Raw genomic sequence first — 14,577 nt, forward strand, 5'->3', positions numbered from 1 at the left:
TTCTGAGGATTACAGGGGTGCACCATCACACAAAGCTTCACTTAGAATATTTCCAAATTTCATCTGTATTGTAATATGTATTAGTGTCTTATTCCCTTTTAGTGGCTGAAAAGTGTTCTATTGCATGGTTATACCACATTTTGTTGATCCATTCTCCCATGGGAAGATTTTAATTAGGGGAGTAAACTTTCATGATACATGTTTAAAAAGACAATTCTGATTTCAGAATACAGAGTGGATTATTAGGGCAGGAATAAACAGAGCAGCTGAACAAATGATAGGACATTTACAGGAATGGGAGGTATTAGGATTAGAGTATATTTGCAGAAGAAAATCAAGAGAGTGTCTAGACCATATTAAATTTTAGATATTTGTTAGGTTCCAGGAGGTTATTTCTCATATCCATAGGCAGTTGGATATGAATCTGGATGTGGAAAGGTCAGGCATGAGAAGACCTGCTCTTATTTGAGAGGTCTAGGGCAAGTATCCAAATGGAGGCCCACATAGCATTTTAAATCAAGCTGTTAAATAGAATGTGTTTGATTTTTCTATTTTGAAAATGTATCTTCCTAAAGACCTGAAAGACCAGACTGGATTTGAATTGGGGATTGTTGGTTTTCTTTTCAGGTTACTCTACCACTGAGCTGTATCCCTAGCACTATTTTTTCTTTTTCTTTGAGATAGGGTTTCACTAAGTTGCTTAGGGCATTGCCAAGTTGCTGAGGCTGACCTTAAATATGTGATCCTCCTGTCTCAACATCCCAAGTTGCTGGGGTTATAGGCACATGCCACTGTTCTAGTCTTTCTTTGTCTTCTTAAAGTTCTGAGCCATAACATACATCTACAGGTAAGTTAGTCCTTGCTCATGGTACCAGGACCATGTTCAGTCCTTGGCTCTGTTGCCAATCCAAAAATGAGAACAAAGTTTTTAGAAAAAAGAAATTTTATTTATTTGCTAGCAAAGGAGAAACACAGAGACTCCTGTCCCAGACTTAAGGCAAGAAAGAGATAAGTCTCCAGTTTATAGGACCCACATGAGTGATTCTGAATTTTTTTAATGTTTATTTTTAGTTGTAGTTGGACACAATACCTTTATTTATTTATTTATTTTGTATGTGGTGCTGAGGATAGAACCCAGGGCCTTGCATGTGCTAGATGAGTGCTCTACCACTGAGCCACAATTCTGAATTTTGAAATGTCATTTATTTTTCTTATCCCCAGTATTTTCTTCAAGCAACTTTGCAGAATTTAGTCAATCTTAAATTAGCTTATTTATGCAAAATAAAAGTTCCATTAGAAAATACGATTTTCCTTTAGGCAAGCTGATCTAATTTAATCTTCTTTTAGTTTTAATCATTGTTTTGTTACATACCATAAAAATATCTCTGACTGCTAGAGATGGTGAGCATTTTTTCGTGTACTTGTTGATTGACTGTATGTCCTCCTCTGAGAAGTGTCTGTTCAGGTCCTTGGCCCATTTGTTGATTGGGTTGTTTGTTTTCTTATTGTTTAATTTTTTGAGTAGTTTGTATACTGTGGATATTAGGGCTCTATCTGAAGTGTGAGGAGTAAAAATTTAGACAGGGTCTCACAAAGTTGGCCAGGCTGGTTTTGAGCTAGAGGGTTCCAGTGATTCTCCAGCACCCTCCTAAGTAGCTGAGTCTACGTACAACAGCATGCCCAGCTAGTGAAGTGTTTTTTTAAAACAAAGGTGCCAAGGTCACTCAGCTAGGGATGCAAAAATGCACATGGATCTATATGCAGAATTAACCCTATACAAAAATTACACCATTTATTGTCACCGCATACACAAATTAACTCTAACTGGATCATAGACCCAAGTAAACAAAATTAGAAGAAAACATAGGAGAAAATCTTCATGATTTTCTGTCTTTATAGATGATTTCACTGTCACAATCTATAAAAGAAATATATACACTGGGTTTTATCAAAGTTAAAAACTTGCTTTTCAAAAGATACCATCAAGAAAAGGATTAGACATTGAGTTGTAGTGGCACATACCATTGATCCCAGCAACTTGGGAGGCCAAGGCAGGAGGATTAAAAGTTCGAGGCCAGACTGGGCAATTTAGCAAGACCCTGTCTCAAAATTTTAAAAAGGATTGTATGTAGTTCAGTGCTAGAGTGCCCTGAGTTCAATCCCCAGCACCCCAGTATTGGAAGGGGAAAAAAAGGGGATTAGACAGGGTTGAGTAAAGCTCAGTGATGGAGTGCTTTGCTAAGTATGCACAAGACTTTGGGTTCAATCCCTAGTACTGGAAAAAAATCTGATAAGACAGTCAGGAGGATATATTTATAAATTATCTGATAAAACCCTTATAGCCAGAATGAATATAATTTTATTTTTATTCTCCAGCTGGGCACCTGTGATACCAGCAGCTCTGGAGGCTAAGGCAAGAGGATCTTGAGTTCAAAGCCAGCCTCAGCAAAAGTGAGGTGCTAAGCAACTCAGTGAGACTCTGTCTCTAAATAAAATACAAAATAGGGCTGGGTTGGGGCTCAGGGGTTGAGTGCCCCTGAGTTGAATCCCTGTTAAACCCCCCATCCAGCCCCCCAAAAAGGAATTCTACTGATTGAGACAAACTCATTAAAGATAATCTTTCTAGGCTAATATCAATTGATGGGGGATTTGAATTATATCTGCAAATTTTCTTTATTGCAGCACCAAATTAGTGTTTGATTGAATAACTGGGAGAAAGCATATCATACAAAAGATTGCTGCCTTCTCTACAGTTAGTATAGTTAAGTCTAATCAAATTAGCACTCAAAAGACCATCACAAACTTATAAAAGTATTTTGTTTTCTACAGAAAGATAGTTTGCTTTTACAAACTACCAGGACAAGCTGGGCATGGTGGCACACATCTGTGATCCTGCAGGAGATTGAAGCAAGAGGATCACAAGTTTGAGGCCAGCCTCAGCAACTTATCGAGGCCCTAAGTAATTTAGTGAAATCCTGTCTTAAAATAAAAATATAAAAAGGGCTGGGGATATTGCTCAGTGCCAAAGCACTCCTGGGTTCACACCCTGGTAACCAAACAAAAAACCCACAAACAAAAAAAAAACTATCAGGACATTCTATTTTGTCATTCACTGACTTAAATGACATTTTGGAGCACTTACTGTGTGTCAGACATAATAGTGTAAGGCTGTGTAGGGACGGCCCAAGATGGCTATAGTTAGGCTTCTTCACTAAGGCTTCTGGCAGGCTGTTTTTAGATATAGCTAAAGTCATAGTCTGATTCAGCATATGTACTCAAGGTCATAAACAGTGCTTGTGAGCATGCATTCACTTATGTAACTCATTGGCAATGTGCCTTCTTTGTCTGGTCTGCATATAAAAAAGGCCTATGAAAGGACTCAAGGGTGCTGAAATCAGGCTGGGGCTACTGTTGCTTCCAAATACAGCATGACTACTCTACCAATGGCATCTTACTTCATTTGCTGGGATCCTGAATCTCTTTCCCAGGGTCTGAGCCTCAGCAGGATAGGCTATACCCTCATTTAATTTTTTTTTTTTTTTAAAACCTGGTGACTGGCACAGAGAAAGTACTCAAAGGTTTGTCAAATGACTATGCCAGTCACACAACCCTGATTTTGTTTAGGTATAGACTAATCATGTATGCTGTTCTTTTTAAAATTTTTTAAAAAAATTTTTTAGTTGTAGTTGGACACGATATCTTTTTAAAATTTATTCATTTATTTTTTAATGTGGTGCTGAGGATCGAACCCATCCAAGGCCTCTTATGTTCTAGGCAAGCGCTCTACCGCTGAGCCATAACCCCAGCCCCATGTATGCTATTCTTTAGAGGGAGTATATACTGTGCAGCTTCCAATTGCAACATTTCACATTTGCTTTCCAGACATACAAAGTTCACACCTTACCTATTTGATTTTGGCAAGATTTCCTGAAATTACTGTAAACTAACAGCAAATATAAAAACAAGATAAATTATATTGCTGATTAGTTGTAATATTTACAAGTCACTATGGGTACACTTGATTTTCTTTCTTTTCTTTTTTGACTTGGGATTGAACTCAGGGGCATTTTACCACTGAGTAAAGCGCCACTCCCTCCCCGCCCTTTTTAAATTTTTTTGAGGCAGGATCTCACTAAATTGTTAAGGCTGGCTTCAAATTTGTGACCTGTCTGCCTCAGCCTCCCCAATCTCTGGGATTATAGGCATGCGCCACAGCTCCCCGAACTATGGGGACACTTGAAGACTTGATTCTCCTCTGAGAGTAAGTATTTATATAAACCTGTTTATTTTCTAGCGGATTAAAATTTCCAGTCACACAGTTTTTCGAGTTTGAAGGTCCTGATTTTCTGAACCCTTTTCGAAGAAAGACAGGTAATCTGACTCACCCTCCATTTACTTGAATAATGGGAATTATTGTTGTGACAGGTGATCTAAATCTGTTGTGCTTCACAACAGGCTCTCCAGGCAACCTTCATTCAGCCCTTCTGGCATTGGCCACAGGGTTTCTATGGCGACAACATTGCTAACACTGGGTTGAGGATTGCTGTTCACCAGTTACTGGACCTGGAGCCTGTGAGATGCCTGAGGATACCCCTCCTTACCTCTTTACTTTCACCAGAGGAGAAGTCTCTTTTCTTTTTCTCCCCCTGTCACTCGTTCTCTCCCCCTACTTTGCCTCTCTCTCTTACACTCTTCTCCTCTTTCCCTCTGTCTCATATTTGGGAGGGAGATGAGATCTAAAAGGGTGTAGAATTTTATTTTGGTCTTGAGATGTTATGAATATATTGAGGCTTGCTTTTACAATAATGGCTATATGGAACTTTTCAGAGTATATTTTAATTTTTAGGGGACAAGATGTCAGATCCAAACAAAGCTGCCATTGAAGCAGAAAAGGAGGCTTTGAACTTGAAATTACCCCCTATTGTCCATCCCCCAGAAGACATAGGGGTTGATACACCACAACAAAGTAAGCTGCTAAACTACAAAAGATCCAAGGAGCAGCAAAAGACCATCAATCAGTTAGTGTAAGTAGCATATCAGTAATTAATTCTTGCTTGGAATTCAAGTGAACTGATTAGTGTTCATATTCTCATAAAAAAGTTTTAAGCATTGTAGGTTGTTTACAGGCAAGATACTATCAGGAAAACAGTTAAAAAGTAATCATAATGATAGCTAATATTATATAGTGCTTACTTTTTCAGATATTGTTCTTTTCACTTATATTTCTCACAACAGCCAAATAAGGTAGGCACTATTATTTCTACTTTTTAGATGAGTAAACTGAAGTACTGAGAAGTTAAGTAATTTGCCCAAGGTCGCACAGCTGGGGTTGAGACTTAGGTGGTCTGGTTCTAGAGTTCACATACTTGAAGCACCATACTATTCTACCTCTCAAGTAGGTAAACCAAATAATTGGGTCTGTAAAAATAGCATTTCATTTGAAAAAATATTTAAGAAAGTAAATTATCTTTAAACTACTTGCAATTAATTTTTTTTCTATATAAAAGAAAACATAGTCTAACATCTTGCTTGTCTCCCCCAATTTAGTGGAAATTAATTTAGGTACCAGTAACCAAAGGCTGTGATAATGCTGATGCAGTTCAATTCAATAGTTAGAATTTCCTGGGTACCTGACTCTGTTGGACTCTGGGGATAAAAAGAAGAAAAAGACGTGGATCTTGTTTACAAAATTCCAACCTAACAAAATTCCAACCTGTTAAATGGGAGATTTCTTTCTGCTTCTCTTTCTGGATTCTCTTTCCTTTCTTTGTTAGCTTCTTTTATCAACAATTTTACAATTGATTGGATTTTATTATAACATTGTCAATGATCATATTTGAAAGCAAATGAAAGAGAATAAAAAAAGGAAAAAAAATGGAGACAGTCCTCAATGCATCAGCAATGCTTTATTAAGCAGCGGAGGAGCACATTTTCAGGAAAATGGTGACTGGCTATAGCAAGGGTCTGAGTTTTATAGGGTTTAGTAGGACCACACCATGGGAAGAGTTTGTCAGATACTTTTGGTGGGCTTACTTTTGGCAGGCAGGGGAACTTTGGAAGATAAGGGAAATTGCAAAAAGTCCTCAGTTTCCTTTTCCCCCACTAGGGGTTGTAAATTTCCACCTCCGTCAGTGTTGTCACTTTAATAATTTAAATATTGGCTTATGTTACTTTTCTTACAGCTAAATAGATGTGTTAATCATATAACTTTTTTAGATTTTAATTTTTTATTAGGTCATCAATCTTTACTCATATTTAAATCTAAATTTATAGGTGTAATGACAAATACCAATACATGTACCATTAAACATCTTTTATCCCCGTCATTTCTAAGACTCATATTGTTTCAGAAGACTTAAAAGGGAGTTCACTAGGAGTTAAGACTGTTCTTCCTCTGAAGCTTTTCATTATCTCATATTGCCATATTGAATTACTCACAATTCTAGAATGAATCTTATTTTCACAGTTTAAAGATGGACTCCACAATTTGCTTCACTGTACTGCCTGACTAAATACTTAACACTAATTCTTCAATGCTTATTTATGGATCTCCTCCTTTGGAAAGCCTCCAAATCCCTTCTTTATCCCCTCTACATATTTCTCTTAAATCATTGTATCACCAGAGAAGAGATATCTCTGAAAAAGTGTACCAAGGAGATCTCAGAAGGGGGGAGACTTGACTTAGTATTAATGGGGTTGTTGATGTATGTGACAGAAAAGAATTTCTGCATGTGTTAGTAGAGGCACAGTTTATTTAGGAAAGCAAGTAGTATACATTCAAGGGAGAATGAGGATCAACCAGCTTAAGAGTGAGAGATGCATTTTCAGTGTTCTTGACTATTCTTTTAAAGGTAAGTTGGTGAGGGGTGGGTATGGGAAGGTATTTAAGGGTGACATCAGTCTGGCTAGTCTCAGGATCCTTAGGCTGATGTGGTCCCTAGATAATGTTGGAAAGCCCCAATATTATAGGTTTTTAAAATGTCATCTCTCTATTAATCTGTTTATTAGTGGGCTGACAATGCACAAGATAATTTTTATAAGTGAGTAACTTTTTAAGATTTATGGATTTCCCAGAAATTTAGGAGTGACAGGGCTGAAAAGGTATGCAGAACTTTAAATTAAAATTATATTTCTTTGTCCTTCCTTACACCTATTTTTATTTCTTCTAACCTCAATTTAGAATATTCAGGGGTGTTTAGAAATATTAAGTACTTGCTATTATACAGATGCTGTGTTTGCTCCTAGGGAGATCATAAAAAACACCAAGGGAAGAACTGTGTTGAGTGGTAGAGTGCTTGCCTAGTATGTGTGAGGCATTGGGTTCAATTCTCAGCACCACATAGAAAAATAAATAATTAAAATAAAGTTATTATGTCTAACTACAACTAAATATATATTTTTTTAAATATTTATTTCTTTTAGTTATTGGCGGACACAACATCTTTGTTTGTATGTGGTGCTGAGGATCGAACCCGGGCCGCACGCATGCCAGGCGAGCGTGCTACTGCTTGAGCCACATCCCCAGCCCCAAATATTTTTTAAAAGGAACTATGCATTTAAGAAGTTTGTATACTAGTGGGAGGAGACAGTAAATGAGTAAAGAAAAAAAAGTTATGTTAGTCTTTTTTAGATTGTGATAGATGCTATGAAGAAGTAAGATAATGAGATATACAGACAGGGAAGGTGTTCCCAGGAACACTGCAGGAAAGGCCTCTGGAGATAATATTTAAGTAAAGATCTAAAGAATGGGAAGAAACCTGTCACTCAAATAAGCAGGAGCAAAGCACTCTAAGAAAGGTGATAGCAGCCACAAAAACCTTGAAATATGAATGTTTTAGTCTGTTGCAGCAGTTGACAAATGCCTGTATTACTGGAGTATCACAAGTCTGGGGAAGAGTGGTGTGAAGACAGAGAAGAAAGTGGGGCAAATTGCATGAGGTTTTATAGGCCATGATAATGAACTCAGATCTTTTTAGTGTAATAGAACCTGTTGAAATATTCTAAATGGGGATGAATGTGAAATCTGATTTACATTTAAAACATTCCAGTTATTAAGAATATACAGAGTGGTGGAGAAGAAGGCTAGAGTAAAAGGAAAGAAGCCAGGTCAGATGCTATCACAGTAGCATAGATGAGAGCATATGGTAATTTGGGAGAGAAGATTTTCGAGGCTATGTTTTGGAACCAGAGTCAGTAGGACTTGCTATTAGATTTGCTTCGTTAGCTGGGTGGATGGTAGTGTCATTTATAGAGAATTGGAAGTCCAGGAGATGGGGGTAAAAAAAACAACAACATTAACTCACTTTTGGAGCTGAATTGCCTATGTAATTTAAGGGAAAATGTTATAAGGAAGTTGGTATTAGTAAGAGAAGTCTAGGCTGAAGATAGAAATTTGGGGATCACCAGCATTTAGACGATTTTTAAAGATAGGGGAATGATTGAAAATCACTAAGATGGGGGTAGGGGAGGAGGAGCCAAAGGGGGAAGAAGGAGGAAGAGGCAGAGGGTTGAGGGAAATATGAAGTGAAAAACCTAGGGCTGAGGTATTAGGAATTAGATGCAGTGTGGGGCAAGGGCAACTAAATATGACTGATAAAGCAGAAGGAAAAGCAACAGAAAAGAGAATTACAGGGAGCATTGCTGTTTTTTTCCTAGTAGTATTTCTCTTCCACTAAACTCTCACATGCTTAAGGAGAGAAATTTCAACACAAAACATAGTGTTTGGTATGTTATTATTGGTGAATGAATGTGATTGTGCTTTATACAGATTTGTAAATAGTACCACATTTATTTGGCTGCTTAATCAAAAAATACTGCCTCAAAATTTTCTGAAGTATAATGTCATATTTAATATCAGACTTAGAATTGCCATAGGTTTCTTTGGGAATAAAGCATTTAGAATTGGAAGTTTTAATGCTGGAAACATGTCTTTCTGGATGGCCACAGCTTTGGGATTTTCTATTTCCTCATATTAGACAATTGGAGAATTAGACAATTGGAATGCAAGCTTGTTTCAAAGATGGGATGAGGTTTGTGGAATAGAGTCCAGGGTGACGTAGAATGTAAGGAATTCTAAGCAGAATTGGGCCCGCTGCTGGTACCAGTTCCTGAGACCCACATCGATGAGTCAGCATCATTTCATACCTTTCCCAAGTTCTGGGAAAGAGCTGCCTTCTTCCTTAGCTACTACTTCCTTTCTTGAATTAAACCAGTATTTCTCTTTTTTACCACATGTGGTCATCCACAGTCCTGTGAAATCCAGTTTTTGTTTATTACTTTTAAATTGTTAATATACAGAGCAAAAACAGGGAGTAAAAGGCTCATTATTATGTCCTTCCCAGTTCTTTTTATTCATAGACAGTAGGAGAAAACATGTTCCAGAAATTGTTGCTTTATTAAGATGTGGCATTTTGGGGCTGGGGATGTGGCTCAAGCGGTAGCACGCTCGCCTGGCATGCGTGCGGCCCGGGTTCGATCCTTAGCACCACATACAAACAAAGATGTGTCTGCCGAAAACTAAAAAATAAATATCAAAAATTCTCCCTCTCTCTCTATCTCTCTCTCTCTCTCACCTCTCTCTTTAAAAAAAAAAAAAAGATGTGGCATTTTCATATAGAAAGTTCAAGGAAATTGGCATTTATCTTTATGTTGGGCTAACTACAGTGCAAGCCTGCCTACACAAATGCCAATTAGCATACCAATGTATAAGTAACATTCCTTGAAAGTAGCAATTGCTGAAATCTAGGCTATTCAGGGAGAAATGAAGAAGGGTCTTGAAGATTAACAAAGAAAAGAGGAGGGTCAGGTGTGGTGGTGCACATCTGTAATCCTAGAAACTCAGGAGGCTGAGAAAAGAGGATGGCAAGTTCAAGGTCAGCCTCAGCAATTTAGTGAAGTCCTAAGCAACTTACTGTAGACCTTGTCTCAAAAATAAATAAATAAATAAAAAGGACTGGGGATGTGGCTCAGTAGTAAAGAGCTTCTGGGTTTTATCCCCAGTATCCCAAAAAAAAAAGGAGTATTTTCCACTTAATGTCAAAAAAGTCTTAAGATGTGGCTGTGGTTGTGGCTTGCCTTGCACATGTGAGGCACTGGGTTTGATCCTCAGCATCACATAAAAATAAATAAAGATATTGTGTCTATGTGTAAGCTAAAATATATTTTTAAAAAGTCTTAGGAGTTTAGTACAGGCTCAGTAAGATTCAATAGGGGTGGTAAGGGTACTCAAAAAAGCAAATGCAGTCTTAGGCTGCTTTAATAAATGTAGAATATCTAGTATAGGGAAGAGGAAAAATTCACTCTGTACTTTTCAACATCTGGGATCCTGGGATCACATTTTAAGAGAGACATTGATAAACCAGAGGAGGGAGGAAATTTGAAACCACAAAATTTACTTAATTGGTGAGAATATAGACTCTCACATCACTCAGGCCTTGATTCATATCCCATCTCTGCAGTCATGTGAATTTGACAAGTTATATAACTTTACTTATCCTTATATACCTACCTATAAAAGGAGAAAAGAGGGGCTGGGGTTGTGGCTCGATGGTAGAGCGCTTGCCTGGCATGTGCAAGGCCCTGGGTTCAATCCTCAGCACCACATAAAAATAAATAAATAAAATAAAGGTATTGTGTCCAACTACAACTAAAAAAGAAAATATTTTTAAAAAATATGGAGAAAAGAATATTGCTTACTTAGGATTGGTATGAGAGTTAAATGAAATCCATGCTTGTAAAGGTCTTAAGTCAATGCCTAGGATATAATAAGCTCCTATAAACAGTAACTCTTATTAACAGGAGTAGTTGAAGGAACTGGGCAGGTTATCAAGTTTTTGGAAGAGTAACATGGAAGAATCTGACCCTTTGTATGTAGCTGCAGAGAATAGACGTATAAAGCCACAAGTCAATATAAGAAATTTGTTTCTAAGAAAATGAATTTAACTGATAATAAATTGGGTTGTCTCAGAAAGTGATGATGACTGACCATCCCCCCACTGAGCCCTTGCCCTGGGTTACCATGGGTATAGCTTGATATTGTTGAGAATGTTCACATATCAAGCAAAGTACTGAACTAGACATCTGATATTTTCCCCACATCCACTATTCTGGTCGTTCATTCATTAAGTATTTATTGAGCTTATGTACCTTGGAATAGTGAGTAAAACAGACATGGCCCTTTATGCCCAGGCTATGGTTCCCGTAACCACACTTACTGTGAAATTCCTTTTGGTTCTTCTCTTACCTTTCTAATGGTATCTCCTTCATCCTTCAGTTGTTGTTTTGTTTTGTACTGGGGATTGAATGCAGGGGCGCTTAACCACTGAGCAACATCCCCAGCCCTTTTTACTTTTTATTTATTTTTTTATTTTTTTTTTTTTTAAATATTTATTGTTTTTTAGTTATTGGCAGATACAACATCTTCGTTTGTATGTGGTGCTGAGGATCGAACCCGGGCCGCACGCATGCCAGGCGAGCGCGCTACCGCTTGAGCCACATCCCCAGCCCTTTACTTTTTATTTTGATAGAGGGTTTTGCTAAGTTGCTTAAGGCCTCACTAAGTTGTTGAGGCTGGCTTTGAACTCGAGATCCTCCCACCTCAGTCTCCCATCTCCTGAGTCTCTGGGATTACAGGTGTGTGCCACTGCACCCCACTCAGTTGTTGTTTTTTAATAATTCTTGTCATACTTGGCATCCTCCAATCTTTCTGAGGTCTCTTTTCCTTGAATGTCTTCTTCTTTGGTCATCTTTTAAAATGTATCTGGCCTTTATAAATGGTTAGGTTTGTCTTAAAATGTTCCTTGCTCAAAAGCTCTTCGTCATTCCCATTGTTGATTAAATGCAAAAGTTGCCATTTGAGGCCATTAGGTGGATATTCCAAACCGCTTCTCCAGACTTAAGTCCATCTCATCCCGTAAACTTTGGACAGTTTGGACAACTCCTTTTATCCCTTTTTCCTTTGATCCTTCCTTTGCCTTCCTGTTTTTCAGATCCCAGTAAAACCACAGCTCCACCTGAAATCTTCTCTTTAATTTAAAGCTCATTGCAAATGCTGATATGTTCATCAGGTGGAACAAACTCATCTTTCTTCTGAACCACCAGAGTGCCCTTATGGCACTCTCTTTTTTTTTTTTTTTTTTTTTAGAGAGAGAGAGAATTTTAATATTTATTTTTTTAGTTTTCGGCAGACACAACATCTTTGTATGTGGTGCTGAGGATCAAACCCTGGCCACACGCATGCCAGGCGAGTGTGCTACCGCTTGGGCCACATCCCCAGCCTGGCACTCTCTTATTTTCTCACTCAGTTTATAAATTCCTAGAGATTTATTGCTGCTATATTTTAATAGTACCTAGTATACCATTTGCATGTATTAATATTTGTTGTAAGATGAATTTTTTTATCCAATATGGTACAAATTAATTTAAAGAGGAAATTATATTTTATATATGATAAAAATCCATACACAGTTTTTAAGGTAAAACTGAGTACATAATGTGTGCCAGATACTGTTCTTATTGGGGATAATGGCAATGAATAAAAAAGTCTACAGTATATATTAAATGTTGGTAAGTGCTATGAAGAAAGATAAATGAAGACAGATAGTGAAAGAGAGAGGTACTTATTTATATAGTAGATAAGGGAAGCCTTCTCTGACAGTATTAATTTGAACAGAGATGATTCCCTCTGCATTGGGACTAATTTTCAAATTGTCAGTAAGTTACAATTGAAAAAGTTGATTTTATTTTTACTCTCACCCTTTTACCTTATACTTGAACAACATAAAATTTTAGGACTCATTGATAATTTTTTCATAGAAAATTTAGTCAGATAAAGAGTTTTTGAATATCTTTTCTTTTAGTGGAATTGAAAAAATGTTAGACTTTCAGTGTTTTTAATAATTTATGCTAATGTTAGCTTCTAGAGTTATATGTTTTTCTAATTATAAATTTCAGAATTGATGGAGCCAAAAAAAATCTAGACAGAACATTGGATAAACGAATACCACCATTACCAGAAGTTGATTATCCTCCAACTGTAAGTTATTTTCTTTTAAAAATACTTATCCTTATACTATATTAATTATTTTAATCTCAATATGAATAATTTTAAATAATAGATACATTTAAAATATTTTCGATTTTTAAAAATTTTCTTCTTAATTATCTTATTTGTTTTTTACAGATGACCAGTGAAATTAAAAGAAAAGGAGTGAGTTCAATTTTTTATTTCTTGTTTTGAAAATGTTCAAATAAATTAATTCAAAGTGATTTTTCTAAGACCCCTTGTTATGCCTCATCCTAGGAAAGAAAGAAATTTAGAAACTGAGGTTTTTGGTTTTTTTTCCTGCCCAAGGAAACAAGCATGTCATGGATAATACGGGGTTTTTCTGGGGTGGGGGTACCAGGGATTGAATTCAGGGGCACTCAACTACTGAGTCACATCTCCAGCCCTATTTTGTATTTTAGAGAGAGGGTCTCACTGAGTTGCATAGTGCCTCACTTTTGCTGAGACTGGCTTTGAATGCTGGATACTCCTGCCTCAGCCTCCCGAGTTGCTGGGATTATAGGCATGTGCCACGGTGCCCAGTGACAATATGGGGTTTAAGAGTTACGCTTTGTTGTCATTTATTATTTGAGGGTTAGTTGTGTAAATAATAGTTCTTATTCCAAACAATTTAAAAAATATTCTGAGTGGCAATTTTAAAGGAAATACATCTTCATTTTAAAATTAAGGCTATAATTGATTATACTGATATTGATATAATGATGGCTATTTATCCAAACAACAGATACCTCATTAAGAATCTAATATATGCTAGATACATACTAGGTGCTAGAGATTCTTTAAAAAAATGACTCTGACTGCATGGATGATGATGTGGGACTGCAAAGTGATTAGCAGAAATATGATAGCATGTAAATATTATTTAATAGGAAGGATACAGAGACTTTTGGAATTGGTTATGTATAAGAGGAAATTATACTGCATGTTCCCAGATGGGGCTATAAGCCTTATAAGTCCTGAAAGGTTTTCTTTTCTTTGAGGATAGAGGGCTGAGAATACCTTCCTATGGGTTGAGGATATATGGAAGAACCTTTCTTTTTTCAGTTAGTCAAGGCTTTGTTCTTTAAATGCCCTTCCCCTTTCTTCCCCTGTCTCTAAACTTTTCTGGAGACTTTAGATGTACCTCTTTACAAGATATAAGAACTGGAATGTACACCATAACCCCCAAACATGAGGTTGGGTGAATTGTAAGGTGTATTTGTGTATATATTTAGCATTCTTTTTTTTAATATTTATTTTTTAGTTTTAGGTGAACACAATATCTTTATTTTTCATTTATGTGGTGTGAAGATAGAACCCAGTACCTCATGCATGCGAGGTGAGCACTCTACCACTGAGCCACAACCCCAGCCCCTCCAACTGATTTTTGACAAAAATAATTCAATGGAGGAAGAATAACTTTTTCAACAAATGGGGTGGAGTAATTGGACATCCATAAAAACAAAACAAAAACCTTAATCTAAACCTCATACCTTATACAAAGATTAATAAAAAATTGATCATAGGTTTAAATA

The 14,577-nt window shown here is 36.8% G+C and overlaps 1 protein-coding gene across 1 annotated transcript in view; it reads left to right on the forward strand.

Moving 5' to 3' along the window:
• The first annotated feature begins 4,294 nt into the window (after positions 1-4,294).
• Positions 4,295-14,577, forward strand: part of Dnah12 (dynein axonemal heavy chain 12) — a 267,252-nt gene continuing 256,969 nt past the window's right edge. The window contains exons 1-5 of the mRNA XM_048801012.1: positions 4,295-4,371; positions 4,456-4,572; positions 4,847-5,024; positions 12,952-13,033; positions 13,181-13,207. Coding sequence (XP_048656969.1) covers positions 4,855-5,024; positions 12,952-13,033; positions 13,181-13,207 — 279 coding nt within the window. The 5' untranslated portion in view covers positions 4,295-4,371; positions 4,456-4,572; positions 4,847-4,854. The remainder of the gene's footprint in view (positions 4,372-4,455; positions 4,573-4,846; positions 5,025-12,951; positions 13,034-13,180; positions 13,208-14,577) is intronic.

This window comes from Marmota marmota, unplaced genomic scaffold, assembly GCF_001458135.2.
Source record: "Marmota marmota marmota unplaced genomic scaffold, marMar, whole genome shotgun sequence".
Classification (NCBI taxonomy): domain Eukaryota; kingdom Metazoa; phylum Chordata; class Mammalia; order Rodentia; family Sciuridae; genus Marmota; species Marmota marmota.